The following is a 17500-nucleotide window of genomic DNA, read 5'->3' on the forward strand; positions in this document are numbered from 1 at the left end:
ATTAACTGTGTTTTAATAACTTTATTTATTGGCTTGTTTTTAAAGACATTTTAAAGAGTTTTTTTCATAAAGTTCTGATGAGTTCTGGTCACGTGGCTTCCGTGGGGGACGGCGAGCCCAGCTGACGTCACGCCTCCATCGGATCGATATCGATCGATACATCGACATATCGATACGTCGACATATCGATAACCCAGCGGGGGGTGGAGGAGGGGGTGTTCTGGTTGCCTTGGAAACGGCGTCATTCTGGTGATGAAGATGATTGACAGGCTCGTGCTGGTGGCGGCATTGTTGATGACGTCACTGTGTTCTGCGGAAGAAGGTGAGATGGGCGTGTGTGCGTGTGTGTGTGTGTGTGTGTGTGTGTGTGTGTGTGTGTGTGTGAGTCAGAGATCTATGGTAGTGTGGTTGTCAAAGTGTGGTACGGGGACCCCCAGGGGTCCTTGAGGAGGAAGGGAGGGGTTGGGGACCCCCAGGGACCCCTTTATAAAACCAGTAAGACTCCCTAATCGGGAGATAAGTGACCGTCAGGTCGCATGTAAAAATGGGCCTGATGGTGGCGCTAAATGGACAGATCCATGTTGATGACATGACTCTAGACATACCATGTAGGCCTACTGATTTGTGTGATTTTAGGGCAAAATCTGTAGGAGCAGTGTCCAAAAATGTGTTTTGCAAGAATCTGCCTCATGGTGGCGCTAGAATGTGTGAATTGAGTGGGTGGAGGTTGTGGTTTGGCAGCCAAGGAGTGAGTGTGCAAAGTTTGGCATGGATCGGGGCAACGGTGGCAGAGATATGAGAAGGGCAAAAGTGTGACGTGTGACAGACTGACTGACAGACTGACAGCCGGTGGAGGTTTTGATAGTAACTGCGACCTGACGGTCACAACAATACAGCTGCTATTTTCTTTTTTTTTTTCTTATTATAATTTTTATCCCACAATTTTGTAACCCATTTTTTCACACAGTGCCAATTGCCTATAATCCTGGGCTCTGCTCTCCCTCTGCCGCGCCTGGGGAGACAACGGACTGACCTCATGCTTCCTTCTATGCATGAGGAGTCCAAGTTGCTTCTTTTCACCTGACAGTGGAGATTTCCCTGGTTTGGACGTAGCGCGTGGAAGGAACACGTTATTCCAACCTGTTCCTTTCCCCTCCATCAGGCGCCCCGGCTGGCCAGGGGGAGGCATTATTATAGGCATTATTGAGACCAGGATTACGTGCATGTTTTTGTGAGGGTATCAACCCTAGGAGACACGGGGAGAACATGCAAACTCCACGCAGAAAGGCCCTATCTCAGCTGCTATGTTCTGGTGATGAATCCATGCTTGGCACCAACCTGCTCATCAGGAGCAGTTAGGGGTTCAGAGTCTTGATAATTAACACCAACCTGCTCATCAGGAGCAGTTAGGGGTTCAGAGTCTTGATAATTAACACCAACCTGCTCATCAGGAGCAGTTAAGGGTTCAGAGTCTTGATAATTAACACCAACCTGCTCATCAGGAGCAGTTAGGGGTTCAGAGTCTTGATAATTAACACCAACCTGCTCATCAGGAGCAGTTAGGGGTTCAGAGTCTTGATAATTAACACCAACCTGCTCATCAGGAGCAGTTAGGGGTTCAGAGTCTTGATAATTAACACCAATCTGCTCATCAGGAGCAGTTAGGGGTTCAGAGTCTTGATAATTAACACCAACCTGCTCATCAGGAGCAGTTAGGGGTTCAGAGTCTTGATAATTAACACCAACCTGCTCATCAGGAGCAGTTAGGGGTTCAGAGTCTTGATAATTAACACCAACCTGCTCATCAGGAGCAGTTAAGGGTTCAGAGTCTTGATAATTAACACCAACCTGCTCATCAGGAGCAGTTAGGGGTTCAGAGTCTTGATAATTAACACCAACCTGCTCATCAGGAGCAGTTAGGGGTTCAGAGTCTTGATAATTAACACCAACCTGCTCATCAGGAGCAGTTAGGGGTTCAGAGTCTTGATAATTAACACCAATCTGCTCATCAGGAGCAGTTAGGGGTTCAGAGTCTTGATAATTAACACCAACCTGCTCATCAGGAGCAGTTAGGGGTTCAGAGTCTTGCTCAAGGACTCTTCAACACTAACTCTGGGGGAGCCCGGGATCGAACCGGGAACCCCAGGGTTCCCAAACGGCCGCTCTTCCCTCTGAGCCCCTGCTGCCGACTTGTTTTGAGTAACCTAAAGCAGGGGTCTTCAACAGGGGGTCCGGGGCCCCCAGGGGGTCCTCAGAGTTACTACAGGGGGTCCTTCAAATATTTGTGTGATAGAAACCTTTTTTCTCCTTTACCACTTGAACCCTATAGCCTCCATATTCTGGGAACTTAAGCCAAAAATAGCAGATCTACAAGCTCACAACGCCTCGCGCTGCGAGGCGTTGTGAGCTTGTAGATCGGCTATTTTTGGCAAAGAGCTTTGGTGTAGAGGGGGAAAAAGAGCAGACTAAGTACAGAGTGAAAGGTCAAGTTTATTAAGTATTGACGCCGACGGTTCAAGTGGTTAAATATCTGAAAACACAAATTGACATGAATCCAAAATACACTGATGATTGTGCTGTCAAACAATGAAACTATATAGAATCTATGAACAGGTTGTGGGGGTCCCTGCTTCATCTCTCTCTCAGCTAAGGGGTCCCTGCTTCATCTCTCTCAACTAAGGGGTCCCTGCTTCATCTCTCTCTCAACTAAGGGGTCCCTGCTTCATCTCTCTCTCAACTAAGGGGTCCCTGCTTCATATCTCTCTCAACTAAGGGGCCCCTGCTTCATCTCTCTCTCAACTAAGGGGTCCCTCCTTCATCTCTCTCTCAACTAAGGGGTCCCTCCTTCATCTCTCTCTCTCAACTAAGGGGTCCCTCCTTCATCTCTCTCTCTCAACTAAGGGGTCCCTGCTTCATCTCTCTCTCAGCTAAGGGGTCCCTGCTTCATCTCTCTCTCAACTAAGGGGTCCCTCCTTCATCTCTCTCTCTCAACTAAGGGGTCCCTGCTTCATCTCTCTCTTAACTAAGGGGTCCCTGCTTCATCTCTCTCTCAACTAAGGGGTCCCTGCTTCATCTCTCTCTCAACTAAGGGGTCCCTGCTTCATCTCTCTCTCAACTAAGGGGTCCCTGCTTCATCTCTCTCTCAACTAAGGGGTCCCTGCTTCATCTCTCTCTCAACTAAGGGGTCCCTGCTTCATCTCTCTCTCTCTAAGGGGTCCCTGCTTCATCTCTCTCTCAACTAAGGGGTCCTTGGCCTGAACACGTTGAGGACCCCTGGTCTAAAGTGTTAGAGCAGGGTTTCTCCCAGTGGGTGCTGCTGTGGCACCCTAGGGTGCAGTGATGTCATCATGTCAGTCCAGAGGTGACTCAGAATAATCTGATAACATTTGGAATTCATCAATATCACGTCACTGTGTTCAGTAAAATAGATACTTGATGAGTTCTTTTTCCATCGACAGCCAACTCTCTTCACCAAAAATAGCAGATCTACAAGCTCTTGGTGTCAGCTTGTGTTGTGAGCTTGGTGATCCTTCCCCCCAGAACAGGATGCTGGGGTTGAAGTGGTTAAACGTAGAGTATAAAGTTATGTTAGTCGGTTCTGAGTTGACAGACAGGCCTACAGAACGACTAGTCGAGCTGTTTCTTCCAGAACAGAGCTGTTATCTTCGTTACATTGAAGACCTTTATTTCCCTGTTCTTTCTGTTGCGAACGCCCATCATTTCATTTTGACCCCTTCTGTTGCCTCAAAGGAACATTAAAATCCATCTGACACTTCTATATTATGTTTCTAGGTCATAGGGCCATAGATCACTGACATGCATGTAGGCTGGTCACAATTACCAGTAAGACTCCCTAATCGGGAGATAAGCGATCGTCAGGTCACATACACAAACTATAGCTTTAGTCCAAGCATGAGGTGAAATTATAAAATGTGTTTATTTTGTAATTTGCCATTAAACCTACAAGAGTAGGGTGAACCAAAGAGCCCCAGGGCTGCACAATGCCCAGGTCAAGCCCCTATCATAGTCGGCACCATGGTGGTAAGCTACCCACCGCGGTGATAAGCTATCCACCGTGGTGTAGTCTTTTTAAGTCATAAAACTACAACATTACGTCATTACTCGCGGTGAAGAGCTATCCACCGCGAACCCCGACACATCTCTCTGTTTTTACTATCAGACAGATCGGCCCATCACCCCGTTCACTGATTGGTCGATCTAGACCAGTCAGTCACAGTGATAGGACTTCACTGTGACTGACTATGATGGCCTCCACTTGTTTTCTGACTTTAGGTGGATAGCTGATCACCTAAAATCTGCGGTGAATAGCTCTTCACCCTGGACTCTGGTAGGGGCTTACGACGCTCCACGCACAATGAGACAGAGCTGAGTTTTTAAATCTGCACCAATAAGTCTCTTGGCAGATCTACAAGCTAGAAGTATATGACTCCTTGAGGGCTTGTAGAGCAGCTATCTGTGGTGAATGTCCCCACAGAATAGCTGGGGTTCAAGGGGTTAAACAGAGAATATAAAGTTATTTCTTCTGTCCTAAATAATAATGAATCAACTTCCCCTCGTCACATAAGATGCATCTTAGACCAGAGGTTCCCAAACTGTTTGTCTCAGGTCACCCCATAAATATTGTTTTAATCCGAGGCACCCCTACATTATAATTTACACTCCCAGCACCTTATATTTATAGCATATCGTCGTTGTCGGGTGGAAACCTTGTATGTCCAAAACCGTTCGTTTTGTATTTATCATCTAAAAAATGTAGTGAAAACAGCCGATCTACAAGCACACCTGTGTGCTTGTAGATCAGCTGTTTTCACTAGTTTTGTGCGACAGTCTTGTATGATGAAGCAGGGCTTTGCTTTACCAAAAGACGAACACATTTGAAACTTGGAGATACGAGGTTTCTGCCCGACAGTGAGGATATTTTAGTGATTATGTTGAGAGGAAAACGTTGAGATAACGGCCATTTTGGTTAGAACTGACTGAAAATAACTTTGTACTTCAAGTTTAAAATGACACTAAGTATTTTTTCAAGCGTCCAAATAAATTCCTAATATTATCAAATGATCTCGCGGCACCCCTGGACTGCCGTCACGGCACCCCAGGGTGCCCCGTCACCCCAGGGTGCCTCGTCACCCACTTTGAAAACCCCTGCCTTAGATTTAGCCATGTTTCTAACTGCTCTAATTCACAGTCAACAAGTCAACACACTGCTAGTCAGGCCAGGTTGCACATCTGATGCAACCATTTAATTTATCCAATAAACCAGATTTGAGCACAACGGTTTGGTAACAGTAACCGTTGACAGCCCAAACATCCAAACAGAAAAGTCTCTGATTGTAAAAACAATGTTAAACTCATCAACATTACAGAATGATCCTCTTTCTATCTGCAAAGAGTTTGTTTCATTAAAATACATCAGAGACATGTTATGATCTACAGGTATGTGTGAGCAGTTCTTCCTCTGGAGTCTGAGAGGTTCTGATGATAATTACAGTTATTCATTTATGATAACAATACTCATTATTATTATTATTATTATTATTATTACATTACACTGTGTCATTGTTGGATATGGGATGTGTGTGTGGCAGGGGAAGTGCACACACACACACACACACACACACACACACACACACACACACACACACACACACACACACACACACACACACACACACACACACACACACACACACACACACAGGTGATTACAAGATCTTGGTCTTTGGAGTGAGATTATCCACAGGAAGATAGACTTTAACGCACGCACGCACACACGCACGCACGCACGCACGCACGCACGCACGCACGCACGCACGCACGCACACACACACACACACACACACCCACACACACAGTAAGTGCTTGGTACTTACAGCATACCGTTGATAATTTGATGTGTGTGTGTGTGTGTGTGTGTGTGTGTGTGTGTGTGTGTGTGTGTGTGTGTGCGCACATGCGTGCATGTGTGTGTGTGTCTCATGAGTCAGTGTGGTTGTGTTTACATGACGACATTCACAGGAAGCATCGTTGCATCACAACAATGGATTTATGGCTGTGTGTGTGTGTGTGTGTGTGTGTGTGTGTGTGTGTGTGTGTGTGTGTGTGTGTGTGTGTGTGTGTGTGTGTGTGTGTGTGTGTGTGTGTGTGTGTGTGTGTGTGTGTGTGTGTGTGTGTGTGTGTGTGGTTTTGTTAATTAGAAGTTCTGTTGAGAGGAACCGGTAGATCACAGAGTGACACACGCACACGCACGCACGCACGCACGCACGCACGTACGCACGCACGCACGCACGCACGTACGCACGCACGCACGCACGCACGCACGCACGCACGCACGCACGCACGCACACACACACACACACACACACACACACACACACACACACACACACACACACACACACACACACACACACACACTAGGTCATTAACGAAAAAGTCGACAAGTCGACTCAGTCGACTTCATTACACAAGTCGACTCCCACCAGAGAAAGTTAAAAGTCGAAGTTAAAAAAATAATACTTTCTATTTTCACAATTTCTGCCTCTATAAATTTGACAATTTGCATAATAATGTTTAATTTGTCATTTTAGAGGTGTTAAAAAGTCCTTAAATTGTCACTTTATAAATGTGCAGATACCCTCTATACACTTAAACTTTATGTTGGTTTGTTTACTGTTGAGAGAGAAAACAATGTTTCACATTAAGTTAATCATCTGGGGACCCCCCAAAATAACTGGGGGGTCGTGTGTGATGTGATGACATCATCAAACGATAAAGTCGACTTCAACTCAACTTTTTACTGAGTCGCGTCGACTTGCAAAAATCACAAGTCCTTAATGCCCTATAGTACACGTGCGCACACACACACACACACACACACACACACACACACACACACACACACACACACACACACACACACACACACACACACACACAGTCCAAAAAGCAAGCGTCTCACATTCACAAAATGTAAGATGTTGTGTTTTTCCTGTTGTGTTATTTATAAAACCTCTGAACCTCTCATTCACTATAATTCATTCAGTCTCGATTATAAAGTAGTGTTTTTGCCACTCAGTAGGCGTTCCTGTTCCTGCATCACTTCCTGGTATGATGATGATGTCACACTCATAGCCCCACACCTCTCTCCCATTGGCTGAGAGAGAGACGCACCATTTGATGACATTTATTCTCTGTTGGGTTAACAATTAACCCACATTCAGCCTAGAATTAACAATTAACCCACATTCAGCCTAGAATTATCCAATGCTTGCCTTTAACCAGTGAAATATAGCAGATCTACAAGCTCGGTGCCGCGCTGTGAGCTTGTAGATCTGCTATTTTTGAAAAAGTCGTGAAAATGTGTGCAAATCTTTGAATATATGTAAATGGGTTTGAAAAATAAATGGCTTCAATAATACTGTAATGATTAATGCACTCTTCAGCTCTGTAGAAACACTGAATGGTCTTTATTCCAACCAGGAAATATCATCACTTCTACTGCATGTTTATAGAACATCTAACAGGCTCCATAACAGCCTACAATGCAGGCATTTCTCCTGTTGTGAGCTTGTAGATCTGCTGTTTTTAGTGCATAACTATACAACTCAGGCATAAGTCCTACAACCTTTAACCTCTGAATAACTGATCATTAAACATAACTCACTTTTAGTCATAAAACAATCATTTCTATGGAGAGGAAAATGGTTCTCTCGCACGCACGCACGCACGCACGCACGCACACACGCACGCACGCACGCACGCACACACGCACGCACGCACACACACACACACACACACACACACTAAGAATAGAACACAATGGAACAATCATCTTGTCTTCCGCTGTCCTCGAAAAGAAGGAGGGATGAAGATGATGATGATGTTTCAACTTCTCTTTTCTCTTGGCTGTCATTCCATTATAGTTTATTATATTATATTATAGTTTATATATATTATATTATATTATAGTTTATATATATTATATTATATTATATTATAGTTTATATATATTATATTATATTATAGTTTATATATATTATATTATATTATAGTTTATATATATTATATTATATTATAGTTTATATATATTATATTATATTATAGTTTATACTTGAAACAACAGACTTAACTAGTAAAAATATACTTTAAAAATAGACCATCGTTATGACACGTTGTGAGCTTGTAGATCTTTTGTGCAGTTCGCTGTGTGTGTGTGTGTGTGTGTGTGTGTGTGTGTGTGTGTGTGTGTGTGTGTGTGTGTGTGTGTGTGTGTGTGTGTGTGTGTGTGTGTGTGTGTGTGTGTGTGTGTGTGTGTGTACAGTTGATCTTGTGTGATGTGATGAATCATTCATGGGTCAGGAGGCAGTGAGTCTTCATCAGAAGGTCACAGTTAAAACACTCACACCATATGAACTCTATTTTGCTCCTGCCGACCATCTGTGTTGCTCGCCCACAAAACCTCTGATCTGACCTGAGATCAGGCTCTGCTCTCTGTGTGAGAAAGGCTCTGTGAGGCCACAGGGTAGATAGAGGTCTGTGTGAGAAAGGCTCTGTAAGGCCACAGGGTAGATAGAGGTCTGTGTGAGAAAGGCTCTGTGAGGCCACAGGGTAGGTAGAGGTCTGTGTGAGAAAGGCTCTGTGAGGCCACAGGGTAGATAGAGGTCTGTGTGAGAAAGGCTCTGTAAGGCCACAGGGTAGATAGAGGTCTGTGTGAGAAAGGCTCTGTAAGGCCACAGGGTAGATAGAGGTCTGTGTGAGAAAGGCTCTGTGAGGCCACAGGGTAGATGGAGGTCTGTGTGAGAAAGGCTCTGTGAGGCCACAGGGTAGATAGAGGTCTGTGTGAGAAAGGCTCTGTAAGGCCACAGGGTAGATAGAGGTCTGTGTGAGAAAGGCTCTGTGAGGCCACAGGGTAGATAGAGGTCTGTGTGAGAAAGGCTCTGTGAGGCCACAGGGTAGATAGAGGTCTGTGTGAGAAAGGCTCTGTAAGGCCACAGGGTAGATAGAGGTCTGTGTGAGAAAGGCTCTGTAAGGCCACAGGGTAGAGTAGAGGTCTGTGTGAGAAAGGCTCTGTGAGGCCACAGGGTAGATAGAGGTCTGTGTGAGAAAGGCTCTGTAAGGCCACAGGGTAGATAGAGGTCTGTGTGAGAAAGGCTCTGTAAGGCCACAGGGTAGATAGAGGTCTGTGTGAGAAAGGCTCTGTAAGGCCACAGGGTAGATAGAGGTCTGTGTGAGAAAGGCTCTGTAAGGCCACAGGGTAGATAGAGGTCTGTGTGAGAAAGGCTCTGTAAGGCCACAGGGTAGATAGAGGTCTGTGTGAGAAAGGCTCTGTAAGGCCACAGGGTAGATAGAGGTCTGTGTGAGAAAGGCTCTGTAAGGCCACAGGGTAGATAGAGGTCTGTGTGAGAAAGGCTCTGTGAGGCCACAGGGTAGATAGAGGTCTGTGTGAGAAAGGCTCTGTAAGGCCACAGGGTAGATAGAGGTCTGTGTGAGAAAGGCTCTGTAAGGCCACAGGGTAGATAGAGGTCTGTGTGAGAAAGGCTCTGTAAGGCCACAGGGTAGATAGAGGTCTGTGTGAGAAAGGCTCTGTAAGGCCACAGGGTAGATAGAGGTCTGTGTGAGAAAGGCTCTGTAAGGCCACAGGGTAGATAGAGGTCTGTGTGAGAAAGGCTCTGTAAGGCCACAGGGTAGATAGAGGTCTGTGTGAGAAAGGCTCTGTAAGGCCACAGGGTAGATAGAGGTCTGTGTGAGAAAGGCTCTGTAAGGCCACAGGGTAGGTAGAGGTCTGTGTGAGAAAGGCTCTGTAAGGCCACAGGGTAGATAGAGGTCTGTGTGAGAAAGGCTCTGTGAGGCCACAGGGTAGAGGTCTGTGTGAGAAAGGCTCTGTAAGGCCACAGGGTAGATAGAGGTCTGTGTGAGAAAGGCTCTGTAAGGCCACAGGGTAGATAGAGGTCTGTGTGAGAAAGGCTCTGTAAGGCCACAGGGTAGATAGAGGTCTGTGTGAGAAAGGCTCTGTAAGGCCACAGGGTAGAGGTCTGTGTGAGAAAGGCTCTGTAAGGCCACAGGGTAGATAGAGGTCTGTGTGAGAAAGGCTCTGTAAGGCCACAGGGTAGATGGAGGTCTGTGTGAGAAAGGCTCTGTGAGGCCACAGGGTAGATAGAGGTCTGTGTGAGAAAGGCTCTGTAAGGCCACAGGGTAGATAGAGGTCTGTGTGAGAAAGGCTCTGTAAGGCCACAGGGTAGATAGAGGTCTGTGTGAGAAAGGCTCTGTGAGGCCACAGGGTAGATAGAGGTCTGTGTGAGAAAGGCTCTGTGAGGCCACAGGGTAGATAGAGGTCTGTGTGAGAAAGGCTCTGTGAGGTCACAGGGTAGATAGAGGTCTGTGTGAGAAAGGCTCTGTAAGGCCACAGGGTAGATGGAGGTCTGTGTGAGAAAGGCTCTGTGAGGCCACAGGGTAGATAGAGGTCTGTGTGAGAAAGGCTCTGTAAGGCCACAGGGTAGATAGAGGTCTGTGTGAGAAAGGCTCTGTAAGGCCACAGGGTAGATAGAGGTCTGTGTGAGAAAGGCTCTGTGAGGCCACAGGGTAGATAGAGGTCTGTGTGAGAAAGGCTCTGTAAGGCCACAGGGTAGAGGTCTGTGTGAGAAAGGCTCTGTGAGGCCACAGGGTAGATAGAGGTCTGTGTGAGAAAGGCTCTGTAAGGCCACAGGGTAGATGGAGGTCTGTGTGAGAAAGGCTCTGTGAGGCCACAGGGTAGATAGAGGTCTGTGTGAGAAAGGCTCTGTAAGGCCACAGGGTAGATAGAGGTCTGTGTGAGAAAGGCTCTGTAAGGCCACAGGGTAGGTAGAGGTCTGTGTGAGAAAGGCTCTGTGAGGCCACAGGGTAGATAGAGGTCTGTGTGAGAAAGGCTCTGTGAGGCCACAGGGTAGATAGAGGTCTGTGTGAGAAAGGCTCTGTAAGGCCACAGGGTAGATAGAGGTCTGTGTGAGAAAGGCTCTGTAAGGCCACAGGGTAGATAGAGGTCTGTGTGAGAAAGGCTCTGTAAGGCCACAGGGTAGATAGAGGTCTGTGTGAGAAAGGCTCTGTAAGGCCACAGGGTAGATAGAGGTCTGTGTGAGAAAGGCTCTGTAAGGCCACAGGGTAGAGTAGAGGTCTGTGTGAGAAAGGCTCTGTGAGGCCACAGGGTAGATAGAGGTCTGTGTGAGAAAGGCTCTGTAAGGCCACAGGGTAGGTAGAGGTCTGTGTGAGAAAGGCTCTGTAAGGCCACAGGGTAGATAGAGGTCTGTGTGAGAAAGGCTCTGTAAGGCCACAGGGTAGATAGAGGTCTGTGTGAGAAAGGCTCTGTAAGGCCACAGGGTAGATAGAGGTCTGTGTGAGAAAGGCTCTGTAAGGCCACAGGGTAGATAGAGGTCTGTGTGAGAAAGGCTCTGTAAGGCCACAGGGTAGATAGAGGTCTGTGTGAGAAAGGCTCTGTGAGGCCACAGGGTAGATAGAGGTCTGTGTGAGAAAGGCTCTGTAAGGCCACAGGGTAGATAGAGGTCTGTGTGAGAAAGGCTCTGTAAGGCCACAGGGTAGAGTAGAGGTCTGTGTGAGAAAGGCTCTGTGAGGCCACAGGGTAGATAGAGGTCTGTGTGAGAAAGGCTCTGTAAGGCCACAGGGTAGATAGAGGTCTGTGTGAGAAAGGCTCTGTGAGGCCACAGGGTAGATAGAGGTCTGTGTGAGAAAGGCTCTGTAAGGCCACAGGGTAGATAGAGGTCTGTGTGAGAAAGGCTCTGTAAGGCCACAGGGTAGATAGAGGTCTGTGTGAGAAAGGCTCTGTGAGGCCACAGGGTAGATAGAGGTCTGTGTGAGAAAGGCTCTGTGAGGCCACAGGGTAGATAGAGGTCTGTGTGAGAAAGGCTCTGTGAGGCCACAGGGTAGATAGAGGTCTGTGTGAGAAAGGCTCTGTAAGGCCACAGGGTAGATAGAGGTCTGTGTGAGAAAGGCTCTGTAAGGCCACAGGGTAGATAGAGGTCTGTGTGAGAAAGGCTCTGTAAGGCCACAGGGTAGAGTAGAGGTCTGTGTGAGAAAGGCTCTGTGAGGCCACAGGGTAGATAGAGGTCTGTGTGAGAAAGGCTCTGTAAGGCCACAGGGTAGATAGAGGTCTGTGTGAGAAAGGCTCTGTAAGGCCACAGGGTAGATAGAGGTCTGTGTGAGAAAGGCTCTGTAAGGCCACAGGGTAGATAGAGGTCTGTGTGAGAAAGGCTCTGTGAGGTCTGGGCACCAGGGTAGTTAGTGGTCCAGACACCTAGTACAGTGTTTCTCAACCACTGGTCCTGGGGACCTTTGGTGTGCCCCTGAGAAGGGTCCAGTGTGCCCCTTGAAACTGCTTGAAAGCCAGTATTGTATTTATCATTTTAAAAATCACACCCAATGTGAAGTGAGCGGTGGTCGTGCTTGCATAACATCTTCAGACTAGGATTTGAGTCTGGGATGTACAGGCTGTGCTACACACACGTTTTGCTATGGCAAAACGCTGAGGAAAAAGGCTACAGACATACGACATACAGTATGACATCACTAGACAAACATGATGCTACGCACACACATTTTACTATGGCAAAACACTGAGGAAAAAGGCTACAGACATACGACATACAGTATGACATCACTAGACACACATGATGCTAGGTACACACATTTTACTATGGCAAAACACTGAGGAAAAAGGCTACAGACATACGACATAATATGACATCACTAGACAAACATGATGCTACGCACACACATTTTACTATGGCAAAACACTGAGGAAAAAGGCTACAGACACACGCACAGCCACTTATAGGAGCGGTTTACCACCGCTCAAAAATGATTTAAACTAGTGAAAACAGCCGATCTACAAGCACACAACGCATCGCGGTGGGAGGGTTTGTGTGCTTGTAGATCGGCTGTTTTCACTACTGTTGTGCGACAGCCTGGTATGATGAAGCAGGTCTTTGCAAGTAAAAGACCAAAGAATATCTTTAAAAAAAAGGCTCTGTGAGAAGATCCATGCATTCCAGTGATTCCAGCACTCAGTGAGTGACAGGTTAATGTTCAGCTCTGTCTCACACTGTGAGAAGCATCACTCTCAACCAATGACAGAACAGTAGCAGAAGCATTGGTTTCAACCAATGACAGAACACTAGCAGAAGCATCACTCTCAACCAATGACAGAACAGTAGCAGAAGCATTGGTTTCAACCAATGACAGAACAGTAGCAGAAGCATTGGTTTCAACCAATGACAGAACAGTAGCAGAAGCATTGGTTTCAACCAATGACAGAACAGTAGCAGAAGCATTGGTTTCAACCAATGACAGAACAGTAGCAGAAGCATTGGTTTCAACCAATGACAGAACAGTAGCAGAAGCATTGGTTTCAACCAATGACAGAACAGTAGCAAGCCCATCCTCCTTTCCATGTGCTGTCCATCAAAACATAACAAACAGTGAAGTATTTATCCTAAGCTTTGCCTAGGAAAAGGACCCCGCCCACTTTTGTATTACAGTTGTAACATTTCCAAGATCAATGCAAGTTACTGTGTTTTCTTTCATTCATGTGGAAAAAGTGGTAGTTGTGTGGCACTCGCCTTCGCCTCGTGGCACAACCCTGAAACAGTGGTTAATCAGCCAACAACCCACTCCCTCTCATGGTAAATGAAACAGTGGTTAATCAGCCAACAACCCACTCCCTCTCATGGTAAATGAAACAGTGGTTAATCAGCCAACAACCCACTCCCTCTCATGGTAAATGAAACAGTGGTTAATCAGCCAACAACCCACTCCCTCTCATGGTAAATGAAACAGTGGTTATTCAGCCAACAACCCACTCCCTCTCATGGTAAATGAAACAGTGGTTAATCAGCCAACAACCCACTCCCTCTCATGGTAAATGAAACAGTGGTTAATCAGCCAACAACCCACTCCCTCTCATGGTAAATGAAACAGTGGTTAATCAGCCAACAACCCACTCCCTCTCATGGTAAATGAAACAGTGGTTAATCAGCCAACAACCCACTCCCTCTCATGGTAAATGAAACAGTGGTTATTCAGCCAACAACCCACTCCCTCTCATGGTAAATAAATGAAACAGTGGTTAATCAGCCAACAACCCACTCCCTCTCATGGTAAATGAAACAGTGGTTAATCAGCCAACAACCCTCTCCCTCTCATGGTAAATGAAACAGTGGTTAATCAGCCAACAACCCACTCCCTCTCATGGTAAATGAAACAGTGGTTAATCAGCCAACAACCCACTCCCTCTCATGGTAAATGAAACAGTTGGTTATTCAGCCAACAACCCACTCCCTCTCATGGTAAATGAAACAGTGGTTAATCAGCCAACAACCCACTCCCTCTCATGGTAAATGAAACAGTGGTTAATCAGCCAACAACCCACTCCCTCTCATGGTAAATGAAACAGTGGTTAATCAGCCAACAACCCACTCCCTCTCATGGTAAATGAAACAGTGGTTAATCAGCCAACAACCCACTCCCTCTCATGGTAAATGAAACAGTTGGTTATTCAGCCAACAACCCACTACCTCTCATGGTAAATGAAACAGTGGTTAATCAGCCAACAACCCACTCCCTCTCATGGTAAATGAAACAGTGGTTAATCAGCCAACAACCCACTCCCTCTCATGGTAAATGAAACAGTGGTTAATCAGCCAACAACCCACTCCCTCTCATGGTAAATGAAACAGTGGTTAATCAGCCAACAACCCACTCCCTCTCATGGTAAATGAAACAGTGGTTAATCAGCCAACAACCCACTCCCTCTCATGGTAAATGAAACAGTGGTTAATCAGCCAACAACCCACTCCCTCTCATGGTAAATGAAACAGTGGTTAATCAGCCAACAACCCACTCCCTCTCATGGTAAATGGCTTACTTTCATGACAGTACAGTTCACAAGAGGAGAAGGAGGATGGACAGGTTGACATCTGGCAGAGACCTCATCCTCAGTTTATTGTTACAACTTTATTCTCTGAGTTTCACACAAACTCACAGCAGCACTCACACCAAAACATCCCTCTCTCTCAACCAATCACTGAGCTTCATGCTGCTATGTCCAGTTTCCCAACAACACCCCCTCTCATTGGCCAGCTCTGGGCTACAACCGAGTCCTGTGTGAAATGTCTTGCAGTGATGCAGGAACACATAGACATCATAGCTCTTTTATCCATCTATCAGTGATGCAGGAACACACAGACATCATAGCCCTTTTATACATCTATGCAGTTTTTACTATGGTGATAAAGCCTCAAAATCCTCCTCCTCCAAGCGGATTTTTATTTGCATTTTGAAATGTTTCCATAAAACGATTTTGCGAATAAGCCGTTAATGCGCATTAAGAGGCTTTATGGAAAGGCCACTAGGTATTGATAATTGTAATAACTAGTGGTGATCAATTATGATCACTGTTGTGTCTATAGTGGCGTTTCCATAAAGCCTCTTAATGCGCATTAACGGCTTATTCGCAAAATCTTCTTATGGAAACACTTCAAAATGCGAATAAAAATTCATTATCTGCAAAAACAATTATCTGCTTGGAGGAGGTGGATTTTGAGGCTTTATTGAATAACCTAAATGCGCATTAGAGAATGGAAACGGGTCAGACAATATATGCGAATACATTATGACGTTCTGGTCCATATCGTCCTCCAACTTAACACTTTCCCCTGCCGCTTAATTAACGTCCATTGCATAGCGTTAGCCCACAAAACAAACCGGTTGTTACACACGGAGTGACCCTTCGTCATCACACCGTGTTGCGCAGGCCAAAAGAGGCAGATCTACAAGCTCACAGCAGCTCGCATCTGCGACGCTGCAGGATGAGTGTGCAGTGAGTCACAGCAGTGCTCACGTCTCTCGGTCTGAAAAAATCATCCCCATCCCAGCTCTGTGCACTGTGTGCAAGCCCAGCCCCATCCCAGCTCTGTGCACTGTGTGCAAGCCAAGCCCACTGTCCGCGGGAAGTATTTACAGCACGTCGGTCAGACAGACCCAGGCAGGATCTGCCAAGAATCGCATTCCATCAGTTTAATGGAAACAGGCTAAATTCGCTTTGTCTTAATACCCATTTCTGATCATTCGCTTACCTAATTCGAATAAGTTTATGGAAACATGGCTACTGGTGTGAAATACTCTGATCTGATGAGTCTCCGAACACTGCAATATGTAGCAGTGGTCCTGACTGTTGTAGCAGTGGTCCTGACTGTTTAGTACTTTAACACTGCAATATGTAGCAGTGGTCCTGACTTTACTGTTTAGTACTTTAACACTGCAATATGTAGCAGTGGTCCTGACTTTACTGTTTAGTACCGGCTTGCACCAACACGGTTTAAGCCTTAAACTGGTTTAAATCAAGGTTTATCTTTTAATCAGCTTGCACCAAACTTTAAACCTAGTTTTCATTAATCAGGTTTTTTAAACCATCCCTTTAATCTTGGTTTTACTTTTCATTCTAAACCTGGATTATGTTAATCCTGTTGCACCACTACTTTAAACTTCGATTTAAACATCAATAAGGGATTAATTTTAAACTTGCTGTAGAGGTGGTTTAAATGCAAACATGCCATTGACATGAATGGGGGGGGAAGCCTCACAGCTTGCAACTGCAAGCTGAAGCTGTGGACAGCGTTTCACAGTTGAAAACAAAAATCTCATCATATTGTTGTCTTCTTCAATACATCCTTATACATCGGCTATTTTAAAATAGCGAACACTTAAATATTTACAGGGACATAATACAGTCAGTTGTCATGGAAGTGGACTTCCCAACCAATATGCAGACGTTTTAATTTTCGAAATCGCTTCATAATTGACAAAACTATCAAACTGTGGTGTATTTATTTGCTTCCTAGTTCCTAGATAGCCGCGCATCGACGCTGTAGCGAGCGTCACCGTAGTATGACGGAGCGTTATAAAATTAAATATTTTTTGGCTACAGGCGCTCTTCTTAACATAGGCCTGCCCACATTCTCCCCGAAGTAAATATAAAAGTAACGTTAATGATATTAGGCTCAAGAGAATAGTTTATTCCAGTGTGTTTACATCGCAAATCCAAGATGGAGGACATTTAACCCATGAATTAATCGCAAGTTATAGTTTTAATCACAGGTTAAGGGTTTAATCACAGATTTGTTAAGCAATGCTTACATTTAAGTGGTGCAACACACCTCGATTTAAAATAAATCATAGATCAACAAAACCATGATTAACCCTAAACTAAGATTTATTTAATCCCTCTTGGTGCAAGCCGCCCTAACACTGGAGGAAATGTCAACATTCAAAGGTTTGAGTAGCCTTTTTTCTCTCCTTCATATTTGGATTATGTTGGAATCCCGACACGTGCACGCTGCACGCACGCACACACACACACACACGCACACACGCACGCACGCACGCACGCACGCACGCACGCACGCACGCACGCACGCACGCACGCACGCACACA

At 45.7% G+C, this 17500-nt stretch overlaps 1 protein-coding gene across 1 annotated transcript in view; it reads left to right on the forward strand.

Moving 5' to 3' along the window:
• Positions 1 to 133: 133 nt before the first annotated feature.
• Positions 134 to 17500, forward strand: part of LOC308280850 (ephrin type-B receptor 4b-like) — a gene marked incomplete at its 3' end in the record, with an annotated part of 62107 nt that continues 44740 nt past the window's right edge. The window contains exon 1 of the mRNA XM_080755168.1: positions 134 to 322. Within this exon, the coding sequence (XP_080611294.1) occupies positions 253 to 322 (70 nt within the window). The 5' untranslated portion in view covers positions 134 to 252. The remainder of the gene's footprint in view (positions 323 to 17500) is intronic.

This window comes from Nannobrachium achirus (assembly GCF_963921795.1).
Source record: "Nannobrachium achirus genome assembly, contig: SCAFFOLD_290, whole genome shotgun sequence".
Lineage (NCBI taxonomy): Eukaryota > Metazoa > Chordata > Actinopteri > Myctophiformes > Myctophidae > Nannobrachium > Nannobrachium achirus.